General features: G+C 38.1%; 1 protein-coding gene across 1 annotated transcript in view; it reads right to left on the bottom strand.

The window, feature by feature from the left end:
• Positions 1 to 734: 734 nt before the first annotated feature.
• ATP6AP1 (ATPase, H+ transporting, lysosomal accessory protein 1) overlaps positions 735 to 17,861 on the bottom strand; it is a 63,604-nt gene continuing 46,477 nt past the window's right edge. Inside the window, exons 7-10 of the mRNA XM_009332270.1 lie at positions 13,628 to 13,869; positions 12,969 to 13,022; positions 6,212 to 6,449; positions 735 to 1,472 (exon numbers count right to left, since the gene is read on the bottom strand). Of these exons, the coding sequence (XP_009330545.1) occupies positions 1,263 to 1,472; positions 6,212 to 6,449; positions 12,969 to 13,022; positions 13,628 to 13,869 (744 nt within the window). The 3' untranslated portion in view covers positions 735 to 1,262. The remainder of the gene's footprint in view (positions 1,473 to 6,211; positions 6,450 to 12,968; positions 13,023 to 13,627; positions 13,870 to 17,861) is intronic.

The raw sequence follows: 17,861 nt of genomic DNA, 5'->3' as shown, positions 1-17,861 counted from the left end.
AGAAAAGCTAGAATTTTTCTCATGTGACAAATGTAATTTTGTCAAAATGAAAACTTTTTGTTCTTTAACTACTAATAGAATATGCACAGTCATAACAAAACATTACAGAAGAGAGAATGAAAATGTTATTTTTACCATTTTTTTACCAATTTACCATTGCTCTTTTACTATTTCCTAGCTTTTCATAACATTTAGTAATTCACTCCATGGTCAGATTGCCCAATGAGAAGATGTAGAGTCTTTTATTAATTGCAGAAGAATCCAGGACACTGAATGTTTTCAGGCTCCTGGAATCATTGAGATGACCATAAACATGCTCAGACTTAATCAGTTCATTAGCACAGTATTTCTAAGGACTTTATATAATTTTTTTTTTTCCTCTTTTGTACAATCTTCATAACTACTCCAAAGATACCTGGAAAAGGAGGAGTGCTAAGAAAATTACCTTATCTCTGTTAAGATGCTGTCTGAACTGGCACATTGAATCATACTAGGTTATGAGCTTGAAAAGTTGCATTCATTGCCATGACACCAAATACAATTTTGTGATCAGTTTGGACAAGGACCTATCTTGTTTAGTAACTCCATCAGCTGTCCGTGGCTAAAACAAACACATGAGTTAGCACTACTCAACATAATTCTCACAGGCATGAGCTGACATTAGAGGGAAGATAAGCCTTAATCCATCCATTCTCATTTGTTATACCACATCTGAACAAAGTGATGTATTTTGAAAAGATTTTTCAAGACCATTTATTTAGTGACTTATACCTTATTAGTTCTGTACATTTCTGGATGGTTTTCTCAACAGAAAAAATGACAAGACACAGTTCAGCCTTCTTAAGATACATCAACATGCCATGCTTACTAAAGAGCCTTTAAAGAGACTAAGTAGTTTCAATATATAGTTTCTTGTTGAGTAAGTTATTTATTAATCCTTCCCATTTATCTCTGTTGTGATATCCTTTCTTTGCCAATAATAGTTAATCTTCTAATAGTCTTTCTAATAGCCAGGTAGAGTAATAACCTCCACAGCCCCACCACAGACCTTTAGCACAGATAACTATTAACAAATGATGGTAATAACAAGGAGAATTATTATTGTTGCCAAACATAAGGATCCTTTTCATATGTATGTTAAGTATTCCTTTCCGCTATGGTATCTTTATAGGTTACACATATTATGAAGTAGAAAGGTAATAAAAATCATAAATATCAGACCAGGAAAATCCGTAGCAGCATTAAATCAATGCTGTTGATGGCTATTCTGTCTGAGGAACTGACAGAGCTGGGCCTTTGGGATCATCAAATCTGCTGTTTGTTGTGAGCTGCATGATCACATGGATTCCATAGGCCAGGATCCACAGTAAAACTATAGATGTCACCAAGCCCATCCAGATTCCAGGCGTGAAGAAGCCTGTACAGTCACTTGCATAGGAAAACTGGTTGTTTTCAACGTTGAAGCCTTGAATCTGAGAATGAAGAAAGGTAGATAGATGAGTGCAATTAAATGTGGAGCGTAGGCCCTACTTGCAGGATATATGTGTTAATTACCACTCACACTCTGCCCATTAAAAAAGAGTGAGAAGCAAATCCTTTGCATAACGATTTTCAAGGTCTCCTTTCCACTCAGGAAATTAAAGATGCAGAAGTCATTTGTTTGGCAAGAGGTAGGTTGTGTTTCCCACTTCATAAATTTGTGTTACTTTTAGAAGTAAAGTCCCAAAGGGGACGTGTGATCAGTATTGCTCAATGACCACTTCAAAGGGGACGTGTGATCAGTATTGCCCAATGACCACTTCAGAACCAGGAAACTCAAAGCACCCAAAGGCATGAGAGTTAAGGCCCCCCAGGCCCCCCAGGATTTGTTGAAATACCCTGAGATTTTTAGCTAACAACTCCTTGACAAGCAAAACTCCTGAAACCTACTTCAAAATGCATCTAATGAAGATTACCTTTCTGGCTGTTCTAGTGAAAGTTCAAGGAGAAAACAGTTGTGAAACCTTTCTTCCCCCCTCCTCAGACATCAGAGACTCAAAACAGGAGAGAGGGCTTGCTTTACTGAGGTGTGGGATCTGTATTGTCTATTAACATATGAAACCCATATAAGCTTTTCCAGCAGTTAGAAAAATCTGTAATATCTCTCCTTTGACTGGATTCTTGAGGTCTGCGCTGACTGAATTCCTGTCATATTATTTTCCTCAGAAAAATCAACTAATGTGGGGATCTATTCTCTGCCTAGCCACCAATTTTGCAAAAAGCATCAACAAACTGAATGCCTTTGAGACCACTATCCTTCTAAAAATTTTGTTAAAACCAAAGGATTAGAAAACTATGAAGAAAGGGAATACAGTCCCCCCTCTACACTCATGCACATAATGACATAAGCACTGATTCCTTCAGAAGGAAGGGAATCTAACTGGTGGAAGAAAATGAAGGAAAACATTAATCTGATCTCTGTTTTTGAGTCTTTCTTAAATAATTTTATAAAGAAAAACGAAGACTGGGATTCTTATGTATTTACAGATTCTTTGAAATGGGTATGTAAGGAAAGCACAAAACATCATAAATCCACCAGTAAAGAAACAAGACCTTAAAATTGACTATTTTCTATAAAGTATTATAGAATAAAATAGTTTATTTTATTTAAATCACTGCCCTCACCAGGCAATAAGCAAGGAAGCAGAAGATGATGGATTTCTACTTTTCTATCTTCCCACTCCATGATTACTCTATGCTTTATGACAAACTAAATGGAAAACTTTGTGGTAATAAAAGAGTTGGTACTTCCTAGGAAAGGTGTTGGTACAGACATTGAAGAAATTAGTCTGTGGCTTGCTTACCATGCTACACCAGTAAGCACCCTGGGTTTGAGTTCATTCATGGTTCAGGCACCTGAAGTTAATGTGTACGTAATATGTGTGTTACGACCAAAATCTATACTTTCCAGAATGCTGATTAATAAAGCTATTCTCATATGCAGAACTAAGGGCTATTTAGGTACTGTGGAGACGAAGACAATTTTAGCAATTCAGGCTTTTCTGGGCCTCTTAGAAGAATCTTTCCAAGTCAGATCATGGTAGCTAACTTGCAAATACTGCCTGCTTTCACTATAGGCAGTCAGACTTCTGATTAAAGCAGGATTAGCAAAAATAAGCTTTTGGGTTGCATAACTGTTTGCACAGTTTGAGAGAATACAGTTGATTACCAAAGCCTTCACTTGTTAAACCACTGCTTTGACAACAGATGAGAATGTGAATAGGAGTCATGAAATGTAGTCTGAAAGACTTATCTACAATAAAACCAGAAAGCAGGTGATGTTTTATGTCATTTATGTTCAAAAAAATGGATTGAAATTCTGGAAAACAATACACACTTGTTACCACCTTTATAAGAACTCTCTGAAGCACTTATCAGGTATCTTTGGTTAGAAAGGCTTTACCACTTCTGATTTAGAGCCAGAAATACTGAATTTTATTATGTCAATCCTACTGGGTTTTTTTTTGAAGCGGGATTATGCTTATTGAACCCTCGAGGTGAAAGCTTTAATTGTACATTCTTAAAATTCTATGTCTACTTTTAGGCGAGAGATGAAGTATATGTAGGGTTCTTTTATTGTTTTTCTGAAGCTTTATCATTTCTGTGGGGGTGTTAGATCCCAGGTGGGAGATTAAAATGTGACTCCTAGCAGCATTTCTACCTATAGAAAAGTTAAAAATACTTACATGTGGTTCTCTAATTTTTATGAATGTAAAAGCCTTTTGGATACAGGCCTCTGACTGTAGAAGTTTTAATTTTAGTGGCTGGACCAGTGTCATTTGTCTTGGTTATACTAGTCTGCATTTACTGTTAATTTTTAAAATATTTTTTTGAATGGAATTTTCTCATCATTTGACTTTTGACAAAACCTTCAAGTAAAATCTGTTGTTTTCATAGCTCTTAAGTGTACATTGAACATCTAATTTTTTAACTTAGAAATACTTTAGCCACAAAAAATCCTAATATTCTTGATTTTAAAGTTTTTGGCAGTTTTTCTTAGGAACAAAGGGGTTTCTAAACCACTATGACACATACTAAAGAAAAGTGGTGCTTTTGGTGGCAGCCTCCTCTTTAACTTCACAGACAATTCTGAGATCCTCAAAAGGATAAAAGGTATCATGGCAGAACAACCATTCCTGTGACAAGAAGAAGATCAACAAAAACTCCACCAAAACCAGAGCAGTTTTGGTACTGTGTACAGCTATTAGTGGTGACATCCTAGGCTATGGGCACGCCTAGACAGCATCCCACAGAGGTTCTTTAGGTGGTAGTGACTGAGCTAGCTCCAGAACTAAAGTAAAAAGCTGCATCAGTTCATCCTTGCCTTGGAACAAGTTATGCAAGCCTTCACTGTGCAGGTGCCATGTCCCTCTAATACAGTGATACTGCTTTCAGGATCCCACATTGCAAAGTGCAATTGTACCAGCTAGATTGGCATTGGATCCTGGTTTCTAACTCATTGCATAACATTGACATGAAAATCATGTTCAGCAACAAGATTTTGTGCTGGCTGCAACCACTGAGCACATCCCCTGTGCCTTTTCCACCATGTAACAGAGCTTGGGGGTTTCTAAACCTCATTCTAGAACAAAGACTGATGCTGAGATCAATAAGGTTTCACTCATATCAATGGAAGATATCTGGAAAGGTATTATCTAGTTCAGATAGAACTTAGAAACGAGCCCAGAATGGTGACTTTCTGTTTTCTCACACAACAGGAAAGATCAGAACAGGACTTTTCAGGTTGTGTTCCATGCGTAGGACTTGATCAGAGAAAAAAGCCTTTCCCAAGAGGAACTGGAAGTTCTGTTGTCTGAACAGTGGAAGCAGCTGCTGCTCCAAATCAATAAGGAAGGTGGGAAACCTACTGTTTCTACTCTTGGTCAAGACCCCAGTGAAAGGATGCCTACTAAGGATGAAGCAAGGCCTCTCTCTAAGCTTTGAGAAGGCAGCAGTATCAATGTAAATAGAACTTCAAGGAAAAGATATGTTGTAAGTGGACACTTTGTATTTTCATAGCCCGTGTACTTTCATAGCCTAGTGATGCCAAAGTCTGACTTCAAAGAGTGACTAGGCAAAGTACAGTTGTGTGGACTCAGATATTTTCAGGCCTTTCCATAAAAAATACCATCAGGAGGAACCTTCACAACATTGGTATGTATTGCTATGCTGCTTCTCAAAAAACTATGGGTCTTGATCCTGGAATTTGTGGAAAATAAATCCCAGCATCAACGCTGTTCCTTTGAGATTTCCATTGTTTAAGCAGAAATGTCAAATCTGGACTCAGATTATTGAGATTTGGTTTGTTATTGAAATCATAAATGCAATTATATCAGCATTTGTATCCAGTTATCATGGGATTAGCTCATCTTTGACAAATAAGAGTCCAGCTTGGAATGATTCCTATCATTTCCATGACCTCTTTAATCAAAGAGATCCCTTAGTGCAATATTGTTTTAAGATATAAATGTTGATGTGCTTCTCCTAAGTCCAGATCAATGCTCAAAATAATGAAGATGCAATCATCTACACCTCACATATGTAGTCTGTACTACTGCACTAAATACACAGAAAATCTATGCCTCATTCAAAACAAAAAAGCCAACTGCTTTCATTCTGGGTCATGCGAGACCTAGTATTGCTCCTGATTGAAGTCCATGGCAAACCTTCCATTAAATCTAATTGCATTGGGTTTTGTTTCTGTCTGTAGGAGTACAGACAGTCTATGTCACTGAAAACAGTAACCACACTAAGCTGTACTTTCCTAGGTAAACAAAGTGCAAAGAAATCAAATAAAAACAAAGTAAACAGCATAAAGCCACCCACCTAAGAGGCCCGTGTTTCCAATAGCAGCCCAATTCATTAAACAGGCATGGGGACTTAGTCATTCTTTGCCTGATTAAGCGCATTTGGTTTTATTGTTTTTTCGCTTCTGTGGACAACTTCATAGTTTTATGTTTTTCAAAGCTGTGCTTTCATGTTCTTATTGTTCAGCAACTGCCGTCTTTTTTACCCCTTTATTGAATAGCTCAGCTAGGGGGAACAGCTTTTCTTTTACATTTTCCCTCAGGCTGAAATGAAAGTAAGGGCATTATGAATGTGTGTCATTCAGCACCTACAATAGCAAGTAATAGTTCTTGGAATTATCTCTGAAATGGCAATGTGTACTCACTTGCAACCTGGAAATGAAAACATCCCAGTTTTTTGCCTCATTGTTGGATGGAATCAGCCTTGCAGGATAGAGATTGCTTGTTCCCACCAGCTGACAATGAAATGAATACTCTGCAGGAGCAGAGATGGCAGAAACATTAAATTTAGCAAACTTTTCTCCATCTTGTACAATCTCAACTGCATCTAAACTGGACCAATTTCTAGCCGAGCCTCCATAGAACTTATTGGTCATTAAAAACCTAGAAAGACAACAGAGGGGAAAAAAAAGTCAAAATGACAGAAGTAAAAAGTTAATATTCATTTGATAAAGTACTGGTGGCAGCTAAAGGTTCACTACTGCTGGCTGCAAACATCACAGCTGGTATCTTAGCTTGGCCTTCCATGTTGTTAGGATTGTTCATAACTGAAGAGACTCTGTGAATAAGTTTTTACTACTTTTTAGAGTTTCATCTCACAAGCATAGCTTTCCATAGCTGTGGCAGGCAAGGAGCAAATGCGATTTCATTCTTCAAGGGCCTCTGCCAGTGCAGTATTTCATCAGTTAGTTACCGACAGTTTATAATCAGTGGAGTAGAACCTGAGAGACTGTCAGTAGGCCTGCAATGGCTCTCAATAAACATTTTATGGGATTTTTTGAAAATTGCTTTTATGATAGGTACAGGCATGATAACCATTCTGATTTATCATTGCAATTCTTCCTTGGCTCAGATGCCTAAATGGCAATTTCCTTTGCAAATGTCTGAATTTGCAGTAGAAGACAGAGTTTTCTCTCACTAGAGGGTGAGGAGGGGTCATCAGCCCTAGTTTCCCAATTTGTAGTGGGTTAGGCACAGATAAATATTTTCTCATTTTGAAAAGGTCTGTGTATGTGCGGTATTGCAGCAGTTTCCAGTAGTTTATAATCATGGGATTTATATATATGTTACTACCACTGCAGTCTGAACACCTCCCAAATGTTCTGAAACAGAAATAATTGAGAACATCCAGAAGTACATCCTGATCCTTTACAGATCAGGACTATATCCTAGTCTTTACCACTTTTTACCCAGGTACTTTTAGGTATTCAAGTTACCTCATAAGGAAATGGTAAACGTTTCTTCTTATTGCATGTTGCTTAATACTTTAACCCTACTTGGTCTATGTATGTACTACTCTATATAGTTTGCTGAAGATTTTTTTTGCTTATTGATAACCACAAAGAATTTAGAAGAGGAACGTTTTTAGCAATAAGTGAGACTTGCTACAAAATGAAATATTTTAATATGTCTATCCACAATGGGTAACACTCTATGTGGACTTTAAAATTTGGGGTGATACTTAGATGCAATTATGAAACGTTTGAAAAATAAGCAGTCATCCATAAATGTGGCACAATATAGAATATCTTACGTTCTGTAGGGTATATGTGTATATATACAGAATATTCTCTGTTGTGCAATATTGCTTGTTTGTTCTAATCAGTTGCTTTCAGTAGCATGTCATCCACACAACATAGAATCTGAACTCAACACAATGCTCCTTAGGAGTAACACACAAAATTTGACAGCTTAGGTTACTACAGTAATTGAGCCTTTTTTTTTATATAATTTGTGGCTTTTGATTCATGTAACTTCATAACCTTCAAGAGTTTCAAAATGCTCAGAAGGAATCATAGAACTCAAAGTGTCATTCAGGTGAGAAAAGGATGTTTTGTTTTATGGCATTCATTACATTTTGAGCCTAAACAGCTCTTTCCGTACAACATTCAGCTGCAAGCATCAATGAAAAAGAAAAAAAACATTTGAATTTCATCTAGTACACATTCACAAATATTTATGGAAAATATTCTATTATAGTGGTAAAGTTACAAAATTAAAACATATATTAGCCTAGATATTAATTGCTAGAAGAAAGGAATCTTTTCCTGATACACAGCACAATTTGAACAGAATTTCCATGGTGTCTCAGTAGCAATGCTATAGGCACTAGCTGAAGGCCAGTTATAAGCACAGAGAAGTTTACTTAAATGTTTGTGCCAGCCACAGATGCTGGGTGTGCTCTGTACTTTTGCTGAGAAGATAATAAAAGTGGTAAACAAGGAAATTCTTTGGAGACTTACCATATGAATGAACAGGTTTTATAAGGCTATGTATGTGAGTACAGTCTAAAGTGACCTCCAAGAGAACGCTGTGTCTTCACGTTGCACCAAAGACTAAAATTTTATGTTCCTTGCAGATTTATGAGAATTAAGATTCTAATTAGTGAACTAGTTGACCATGGTTAATGTAATAATACAGGCTTTTATCCTTAGCAGTTTTCCAAACAACCAACAGTGAATAGCCTCCAACAAGCACGCACTTAACTGATAACTGATACAACTGTAATTCACTAAATTACAGAAAAAGACATACAAACAACAAAAATCAATAGAGTTACTTCATTTAGTTTAATATTTTCTCAGATGAGTAAGTAACAAATAGAATGAGCACAATATAGCAAATGAATGACAAGGGGGTGGAGAGATATAACAAAGATTTTATCTGCAGAACTGAAAGTACCTTGGCTTTTATAGGAAATGCTGTGTTCGTATTAAACATTAGAGCCCATACAGGAAGCAAACTTTGACACAGACATTATGTACTTTATGTATTGTGGCACAAAAAATTCCTGGTCATAGGCCAGACTCCCTTTGTGCCAGATAACCATATGAACTCTAAATGCCACCGCCTGTTACCAATCACCATCTCATGTGGGTATTCATTACAAGGAGAGATATTTCTGAAAAGAAAGCAGGCTGGAATTATTACTGTTTCAAAGATTCAAAGAGAAACACAACTGTTAGGTAAAAGACCCATGGTTCTTGGGTCAATTCTATTCTATACATGCTATGAACAACAACAACAGTCAAGTACTTAATGTAAGTGGGGAAAATACTAATGCTCTGCACTTCCATCCACTTTGACACCTTTTCCCAGCGAAGATGACTGACAGGTGCTTGAACGGCTGGATGTCATCAGCTGCTGAGAGAGCTGAGATGATGCTTCTTCCAGCAAAAACTACTGCCCACTGCTCCTACCCCTGCTGCAGCAGTAGTTCACTTTTCTAAAACTAGCACAACCAGAAACACTCTACAACCACTCCCTAACAGCTCACCTCTCAGTGGCAAGTGCAGGAGGATGAATGGGACTGCTGCTCTTGCTAGAGAGAGAGAGAGGGAGATGGCAGCTGTTTTCATAGGATGAAGTAGCTATTGCAGCTGCTAGTAGGAGGTGGGATATGACTAGCTGCTCAGCACGAGGTGGTAGACTAGTGGTGGTAAGGGCAGGCTCTGGATCCAGCTCATGCTGCTGAAGTTAGAGCCTCTTTTAATGATGAATAAATTGAGCTATTTGAATGTGATCCTCTCTAGTGTCACTTTCTGTCTTCAAGGGGTGCTCTCCTACACCTAAGTAAATGGCCTTTCCAGGGGAAAAAAATGCAGTCATGGCTCTAAGCTCTGTTCCTTCCCACCTCTTTGCCCTGCTTGTGTCCTGTTTATTGAGGCAGACTGTAATCTTACCAAGGAGTCATCTTGAACAAGAAATGTAATCAAAGTGAACCAGAAGGGGAAAACAGAGATTGTAATGTATATCTCTGTGTGTTTTAGAAGCTCTTGACAATAGACATGCTGAGATAAACAAGGTGAATAAAGTGTTCCTGAAGCATGAAAAGATCAATGGATTGTTCTGGTTTTGTTGAGTATATCTTATTATTTGCCATGCAATATTGTATTATGGTGGCTAATAGAGGCCTAAAATGACAAAATTGTCTCTTAAATCAAGAGATAATCTAACAGAAAACAGCACAAATAACCAAGTGTATCTTTAGCAGGAAGTTTTCTTTATAAAGGCTTCTGAGGTGTGGGCTGACGCCAGCCAGCAGCCAAGCACCCATATAGCTGCTTGCTCACTTCCCGACCCCAGCAGGACAGGGGGAGAGAATAGAAAGAGCGAAAATGAGGTAACTTGTGGGTCGAGATAAAGACAGCTTAATAAGTAAAGGAAAGAGGAAAAAAAGCGATACAGAAGCGATCACTCTCTACTTCTCACAAGCAGGCCAATGCACAGTGAATGCCCAAGCAATGATCACCCTGGAAGCCACCCCCCACCTTCTTCCTCTATTCCATTTTTTATTGCTAAGCACCTGTGTCACATAAAAATTAATCAATTTAGGCACTTTCATGTCTAAATGCCCTGAGAGGCTATTAAAAACCTGGATCACACCTAGCCAAATGGAATAAATAAAATTCTCCTGCAAAACACAGCCAGCCTATGCTACTTTAATTACTCACTGGGCATGACAGCAGTCAGGACTTCACCTACTTTCTTTTCAAGTCCTCACCTATTGTGGAGCCTGAGTTTCTTATCCCAGCTTCAAGGGCTCTTTATGCATTTTGGTATTTAGTTATAATGTATTCAAGTAAAAGCACAGGTCAAGAGAAACTTTGTGAGTATTTCTGCCTTTACTACAACAGGCTCAAAGGATGTAAAAAAATATTCCAGAATACGAGAGAAAACATGAACCATTCACCTTTTGTACTGATGTTCTCCTTTAATTTACAGTCAGTCTGTCTGCAGAGTTGCTTCAGATTTCTTCTCTTCAGATGCACCTCAGATTCATGACCACATTAAAGTTTTCTCCCAATAATTAATTAAAATTATAAGATTTTAACAAACAGATGACTAAACATAAATCTGAATAATCCTCATTAAGTCCATATGTGTGCACTAACATCACATTTGATCTTCTTATGCCTGCTGCAGCAGTCAAAATCTAAGATAAATGTTTCAACTGCCAAAGTATTTTGTTTATATAGTAGCATCCTAAGGTTTGCAATTTGCTGTTCTATAGTTGAGCAAAAATTGTTGACTACTTTAAAGAAAGCAACCCCTCTAAGATCTATCAATTAACTTGGTAGCTAGTTTTGCAGCACAGTGACATGCTCCATAAGATTTTCAAGTGCTTTATGATTCATATCATTTTCTTGGAACTGTAATTTTACTAGAAAGCATGGTATTATGCTGAGGATGGTCACATTCAGGACAAACATAGAAAGCAACCATATTCATTCATACAGAAAGAGATTACAGGAAAGCAGCTAAGACCTGCACTAGTATGAGCAAAGACGCAGAATAAGAATCCAGGGCACTGTTTTGGTGGCTCTGTCTGTACGAGAGCGGGACAGAAGCAGCAGACAGTAGACAGAGAAGCAGCAGGGCAGCACCAGAGAAAGTGATATTTTGTGACTTGGAGTAAAAGTAAAGACACAACTTTGGCAGAGTCTTGGTTTGAGAACAGTATTTTTGGAATGGGATCCAAGGAAAATGTTTCCTCAATTCCCCGTGGTGTTCAGGGAAATGCATGCCCCTTTGATAACTTACAGTATTGAAACCAAGAAATGCTTGACTCTGTCACCAAGGAGAAGTCTCAAGGATCCTATACCCAGCTAACTACAATAGTCAAAAAAGTAAAAATACTATACTAACAGCAATCTTATCTGTACATTATGTTCTTTCACAAAGCTCTAGATGCTTGGGGGGGAGGGGAGATGTTAAATAACAAAACATGTTTGTTTTTTTGCCACCTATCATGGTTTCTGATGATGACTGCAAGTGTCTCTATGCACTCCAAATACAACTCCAAACACATCATTGACTCTCTTCAACACAAGTCCTTCTGGGGGTCCTTTTACCTAAATGTAGAATGTCCTTCTATCTCAGTGTAAATAATGGTATTCATTCATTTGTGCTTATCATCTTGGTGCCACGTGCCTCTTTTACTCTTCTACCAAAATGTTGTTCAAGCTCTGATTGTCTTCTACATTATTACTTTAAACTTCCTCTCTTTGGTTTCCTTGGATTTCAATTTCCCTTATTCAAGATGTCAAAAGCATTTTAGATGGCAAAAGTCATTTGTCCTTCTGCTGATCAAGCAAACATCCAGTTCATCCTCTGATACATGCAAATTTAATTCAGTCTAAGTCCTTCCCAAATAAATTTAAGCAATTAACTGAGGTACCTAAATGAAAAAAGCAGGCCACATTATCTTCGCCAGAGCTTAAGAAAATAATTTTAACTGCTGTTCCTGCTGCTGAGGAAAGAACTGAGGTTTGTGGACCAGCAGCTGTATGGCAGCCCTCAAACAGCAGCAGATGCTTTCCCCATCCCTAGAATCCACTAGTGACAGCAATATCTGCAAGTTCTCCCTTTGACTTTTCATCCCAAGTCTTCCTGTTCCCTAACTTTTCTTCCCTCTTCTCATGGTAGGAGAAATGAGGTCTTGTCACCATCCATGGAGCAGAAAAATTACAAGTTTTTGCACACCTCATTAGCCACAAGCGAGCTCTGACAGAGTACACTGGTAATCCACATTAGGACTAAATACAAACCTGGCTGTGCAAGTAGACTTCAGCCCCTAGAATTGTTCACAAAACACGGTTAGATTTCCCTGAGACAAGATCGTGGTCTAATCCTATTAGCAAAACAGGGTGTTGCATATACCAGTACCTTACAGTATGGTTGTTTGCCTACACCACTTTTTCAGAACTTTACCTGAGCATATTAATATATTCTCGATATAAAGACTGTATTATTGTTCTCCTGCAGAGTAACTCCTTAGAACAGAAAGCAAATTGTAATTTCAAAAACATATTCACTTAACTCCTCCTCTTTTTTTGCTCCTAATTTACAAACAGGCTTTGTACATCACAGAGATCTATTTAAGAATAAATCATAAGTTACCTTATCTCTAGGCTGCTGATTCCATTCACTGGCTTTGTGTATTTTAATGACAGTCTAAGAATAAGAAACAGATTTTTAATGTTAGAGTAGTCAGCTTTAATTAGATCATTGTGACATTTCAATCGGAGGGAATATTCTAAATCAATAGGCAATTACAAAAGTCATGTAGCAAAGGTTCAGTACACAGAAAAATATGACAAAATATTTCTAGAGGTTTTTTTACCCAAGAGCAGGTGCTTAAAAGTAAAGGAAAACAGAGATCATGTTTCATTAATGTACTTCCAGCTGAATTACTACCTAGTAACAGGCAATACTCCCCTTCAAGGGAATTTTACAACGAAATGATGGTCTCATTAATGCCAGTGGAGATTTCTGTGATTGTGAGATCGTGCACAGGGAAACCTCTTTGGACCAAATATAAACAAACAAGGAAGTAAGGAATGTAAGAGGAAAAAAATTGTGAAAATAAGAGGCTGCATCTGAACAATCTTGGTGGTGTTGACTCAATCTTTTTCTTCTAAGAATATCCAATTTAGTATTTTTTATTTTGGATGCTTTAGAAGAAGAAAATTAAATTAGTATTAACTTGACATTGCACTATTTCTGATTAGTTTTCAGAATCACATGTATTATGATATGAAATTTCTTGTGCTACTCACGTTGTGTTGATGTCTGAGCACTCAGAGGAAGAAATATCCACATTCTGTGTTAAAAATGTTGCATTTGTCAAATCTATAAAAACTGAACTGTTGGCTTTGAGGCTGAAATTACTGGCATAAAAAAGGATGCATACATCATTTCCAGTGGTCACATTCAGAGGAGGATATGATAAACTGCCTTCTTCCTCAGTGGCCATTAATTGTCGTCTTAATTCCCCCACCACATCAGTTCTTCTAGGAATCTGGAATAGCAGCACATTAACAATTCATCTCCTTTGTAACAGATAATATCAACTGAACACAGACCTTCGCCATTCTGTACCATGAGCACCCATCCTTCTTAAATCCTCAATCAGCCTCAATATTTATTATTGTCTGTCTACTTAATTGGCAGTATGGAGGCCAATGGGGTGGTGTTAACCTAGGTTCCCATGGTCAGGTGTCCCCAAGTGAAAACAAGCACCACTGATATTAGGCAAACAAACGTAAAACCATGTTGTTAATGCTACCTTAAGATAGTAGTATGCATTAGTGCTAACAGGTAAAAGAATTTGGGTTTTTTTACAGAATAATATACTGAAAGAAATTAACTTTTTTCCCCCAATAAAATCACAAGAAAACTTCAACCTGCCAGTTCAGTGACCACCCCCCTTAGTAACAATAACAGGTTTTACACTCTTCATTTTAACAGGCATGAAAGCAGGCTGCTTAACTACAACAATGTTATATTTAGACTCTTATGATATCTTCTGGAAAAAGAAGATCTGTGCTTATTTGGCTGATGTGGTGAACTCCTACAAGAGACTTCACTGCATATATACATTTGCTTTTAGGAGGTTTCCAGGAATTCTCTTTAATAGGTAATGCATTTTTACAAATGTGCCCAGGGCATCCTTGGTAAAACAGCCCCATTGATATCAATGGTAAAAGCTAGCTGACCTTATCAGATGATAACTTAATACTGTTGTTCATATCTTAATCTTCACTTCTTACTCTGTTCATATCTGGGCTATTCCATCTATTTTTAAGACCCATGTCAGCTTTCCAACTTTGTATTCTACAAGTAGCCTCTTCCCTTGGATAACTTTGGGATACAAGAAATGAGAGGCATCACAGGGGTTATCAGAACTATAATTATGTGGAGCTATTGCCTGGAACCACTTTTAACGGGCTTAAAGACAGGTGAGGACCATTTTCCAGTCTGGAACAGAGGCTATAATATTGCTTTATAACCTGCCTGTGGAGAGGAGCCCCAGAAGATTTTGTCACCTTAACAGCTGCTCTCTAAACGCTATGGTCCATCTGTTATTTACAACGCGTCTTTACAGATACCTCATTCTATGAACAAAGCAGAATGGGCTGAGTTAAAAACCTTTGACTAAATGCTCAAATGAAGATTGCAATCTTCCTCTCCCATACATGCATACTTTATGAATTTCTTTTTAATTCAGAATAGTGCCTTTTCAAATACATCAGAACATGCATTATTTTAAATGAATACCATTTTCTTTAAAAGGAGAGTGTACAACAAAAGAAAATATTCAACTTTTGATATAAAACTTTTAATCTTCCCTTAGGCCCTGCTGAAATGTAATCATTTTATTTCAAACTGAGAGGAAGAGCTGAAGTCTAAATTATATCCTGCCTAACAACTGACTTCACTATGTGGGCCCTGCATATCATCTAAAGAGGGCTTTAAAAACCACCTGCTAATAGCTGAAAACAAGGTTACATTAGAGACTGTGATTGGGATAACTTGGGGGATTAGGTTTAAGTATCTTAAAATAAAAAGAAAGCTATTAGAATATAATCATGAGACTACAGCTTTATTTCTATTGCTCTGCTGCCAGTACTTTGTCGTGAGTCTCTCACATAAAGACTCCCTTTCGTCTCTGAAAAAGCACACGAACTGAAAGAGCGTTTGCCTGTAAAGAAGGGATGTCAGGGACTAAGAAATCCTCTAGTTTCTCATGATTAAACCTGTTTTAACAAATTTACCCATGCTGAAGAAGGGAGGCAATACAACTTGCCAAACACATTTCTAAAAGCGGGCTTTGTTTCGGTCATATTTGTAGCTGAAAATACAGGCAGTCATGGACTGTGCAGCCCAGCGAGTCCTTACTTGCACAGCTACAGGCAGGTAAGGACAACTACACCAAATGGGAGCCTGACAGTATCAGTTGTCTGGAGAAATGTCCCCCAAACAATTACTGGCCTGTATATTCATCCCTTCAGCCTGAAGGCATGAATGCCTAACTTATAGGCATTTCTATAAGTTACCTGTGGGTGAGGTAGTTTAGCACATTCAAAATCAGAAAGCATTACCTCACAGAGATTCAAGAAATTTTAATCTTGAGTCTGGAGGGAGGCTCTCTGAAACACCCCAACCTGGGACCCACTGGAGACCTGAAGACAGCAGTCGCTCCTTCCAGCTGACCTGCAGTGGGAAGCTGAGGGCTCCCCCAGTACATCCCTGCCTCTCTGTTTCAGGCCCATTTTCTTATTCTTTTGTTGCTGCACAAACATGAGCTTAGTGAATGAAAATCATTCTCCCCATGCCATATATTTCATGCTAAACTATAAATGACAAGATACTTCCTTGAGAAATGGATTATATTTACACTGAATTCTTGTAAATCAAATTAGATTATTTAAGAACAATCCATCGTGGCAGTGTTGTCAATCATTAAACCATATTTTATTCTGTTGTTTAGTGCCCCCTTTGCCTTTACCTAATCTGAACCATGGGATGTCTGAGTCACCATCTTGTTCCTCTGGATTTATCAATGACATTTTTGATCTTAGATATGCAGGGAACAACCACAAGACCTGATTAAATAAGATACAGAAAAGAAAGGGTGCCATTTACATTAGCCTAGAACAGAATTGAACACTGTAATTACTAACTGAACCTGCAATAGAAGTAGCCTCGACAAAATTCTTCCCTTTGATGTTTTGCAAGCCTCCTAATTCAGAATCATCTGTCTTGGAAAGGAGAAAGACAGCTGATCTAGCAACATTTTGATGCACCAACATACTGATCTTTTTCAAAGCAAACAGACCTTACATCCAAAATTATTCATTTGTTTTGTTGTTGTTGCTGGGGCTTTGTTGGTTGTTCCAAAATAGAATGGCTAGAGACAAGAAAAAAGATTTGGGGCCATTTTATATATTTGAAATTACAAACAAACATAAATCGAATGCTTGCAAACACATACAAGAAAAATACAAAATACTGGGAAAATCAAATTTTCATTGGCTGAAATGATGAATGGTAATGAACCATAGAAACAGGCTACATTTCACACTAGTTTCAACGTGTGATTTTTGGATATCAGTTCAACAGATGGTTATGCCTTCTTTTTCAGTCTTGTACTTCTTGACTTTTTGTTGCTATGTTTAGGTGTGCACATCAAGAATAAGAAAACTGTCCTGGTGGTACTTGTTGCTCCTTTTAATTTCTAACAGTATGGATCTATGACCACATCCTCTCTGTGGAGTTGTTGCTCTTATTGTAACAGCTAGTGGAAGGGGAAGGTCTTTCTCCATGTTTTCCTCCACGTTTTCTAACTGATGTAGCATCATGGCCTCCCTACAGACAGCATGACCACCACCCCTGCTAATACATCAGTTTTTCTGAAAGATACTGTACCACAAATCTGTGATGCAGGCAATGGCTGTTCGTATCTCACTGCTAAAGGTTAAAAGTTTGAAAGGCAAGCATTAGGATTTGGTATAACCACAACATAATCCCCATTTTTGAAAATGGAAAAAAGGAAGAGCCGGGGAACTACAGGCCAGTCAGTCTCACCTCTGTGCCTGGGAAGATCATGGAACAGATCCTCCTGGAAGCTATGCTAAGGCACATGGAGGACAGGAAGGTGATGCGAGACAGCCAGCATGGCTTCACCAAGGGCAAGGCCTGCCTGACTAACCTAGTGGCCTTCTATGATGGAGTGACTACATCAGTGGACATGGGAAGGGCTACAGATGTCGTCTACCTGGACCTCTGTAAGGCCTTTGACACGGTCCCCCACAACATCCTTCTCTCTAAACTGGAGAGGTATGGATTTGATGGGTGGAGCGTCCGGTGGGTGAGGAATTGGTTAGATGGTTGCATCCAGAGGGTAGTGGTCAACAGCTCATGTCCAGATGGAGACTGGTGATGAGTGGCGTCCCGCAGGGGTCCATATTGGGACCGGTACTGTTTAATATCTTCATCAATGACATAGAC

This window comes from Pygoscelis adeliae, unplaced genomic scaffold, assembly GCF_000699105.1.
Source record: "Pygoscelis adeliae isolate BGI_AS28 unplaced genomic scaffold, ASM69910v1 Scaffold9, whole genome shotgun sequence".
NCBI classification, from domain to species: domain Eukaryota; kingdom Metazoa; phylum Chordata; class Aves; order Sphenisciformes; family Spheniscidae; genus Pygoscelis; species Pygoscelis adeliae.
This window is presented reverse-complemented; position numbering and strand designations above follow the sequence as displayed.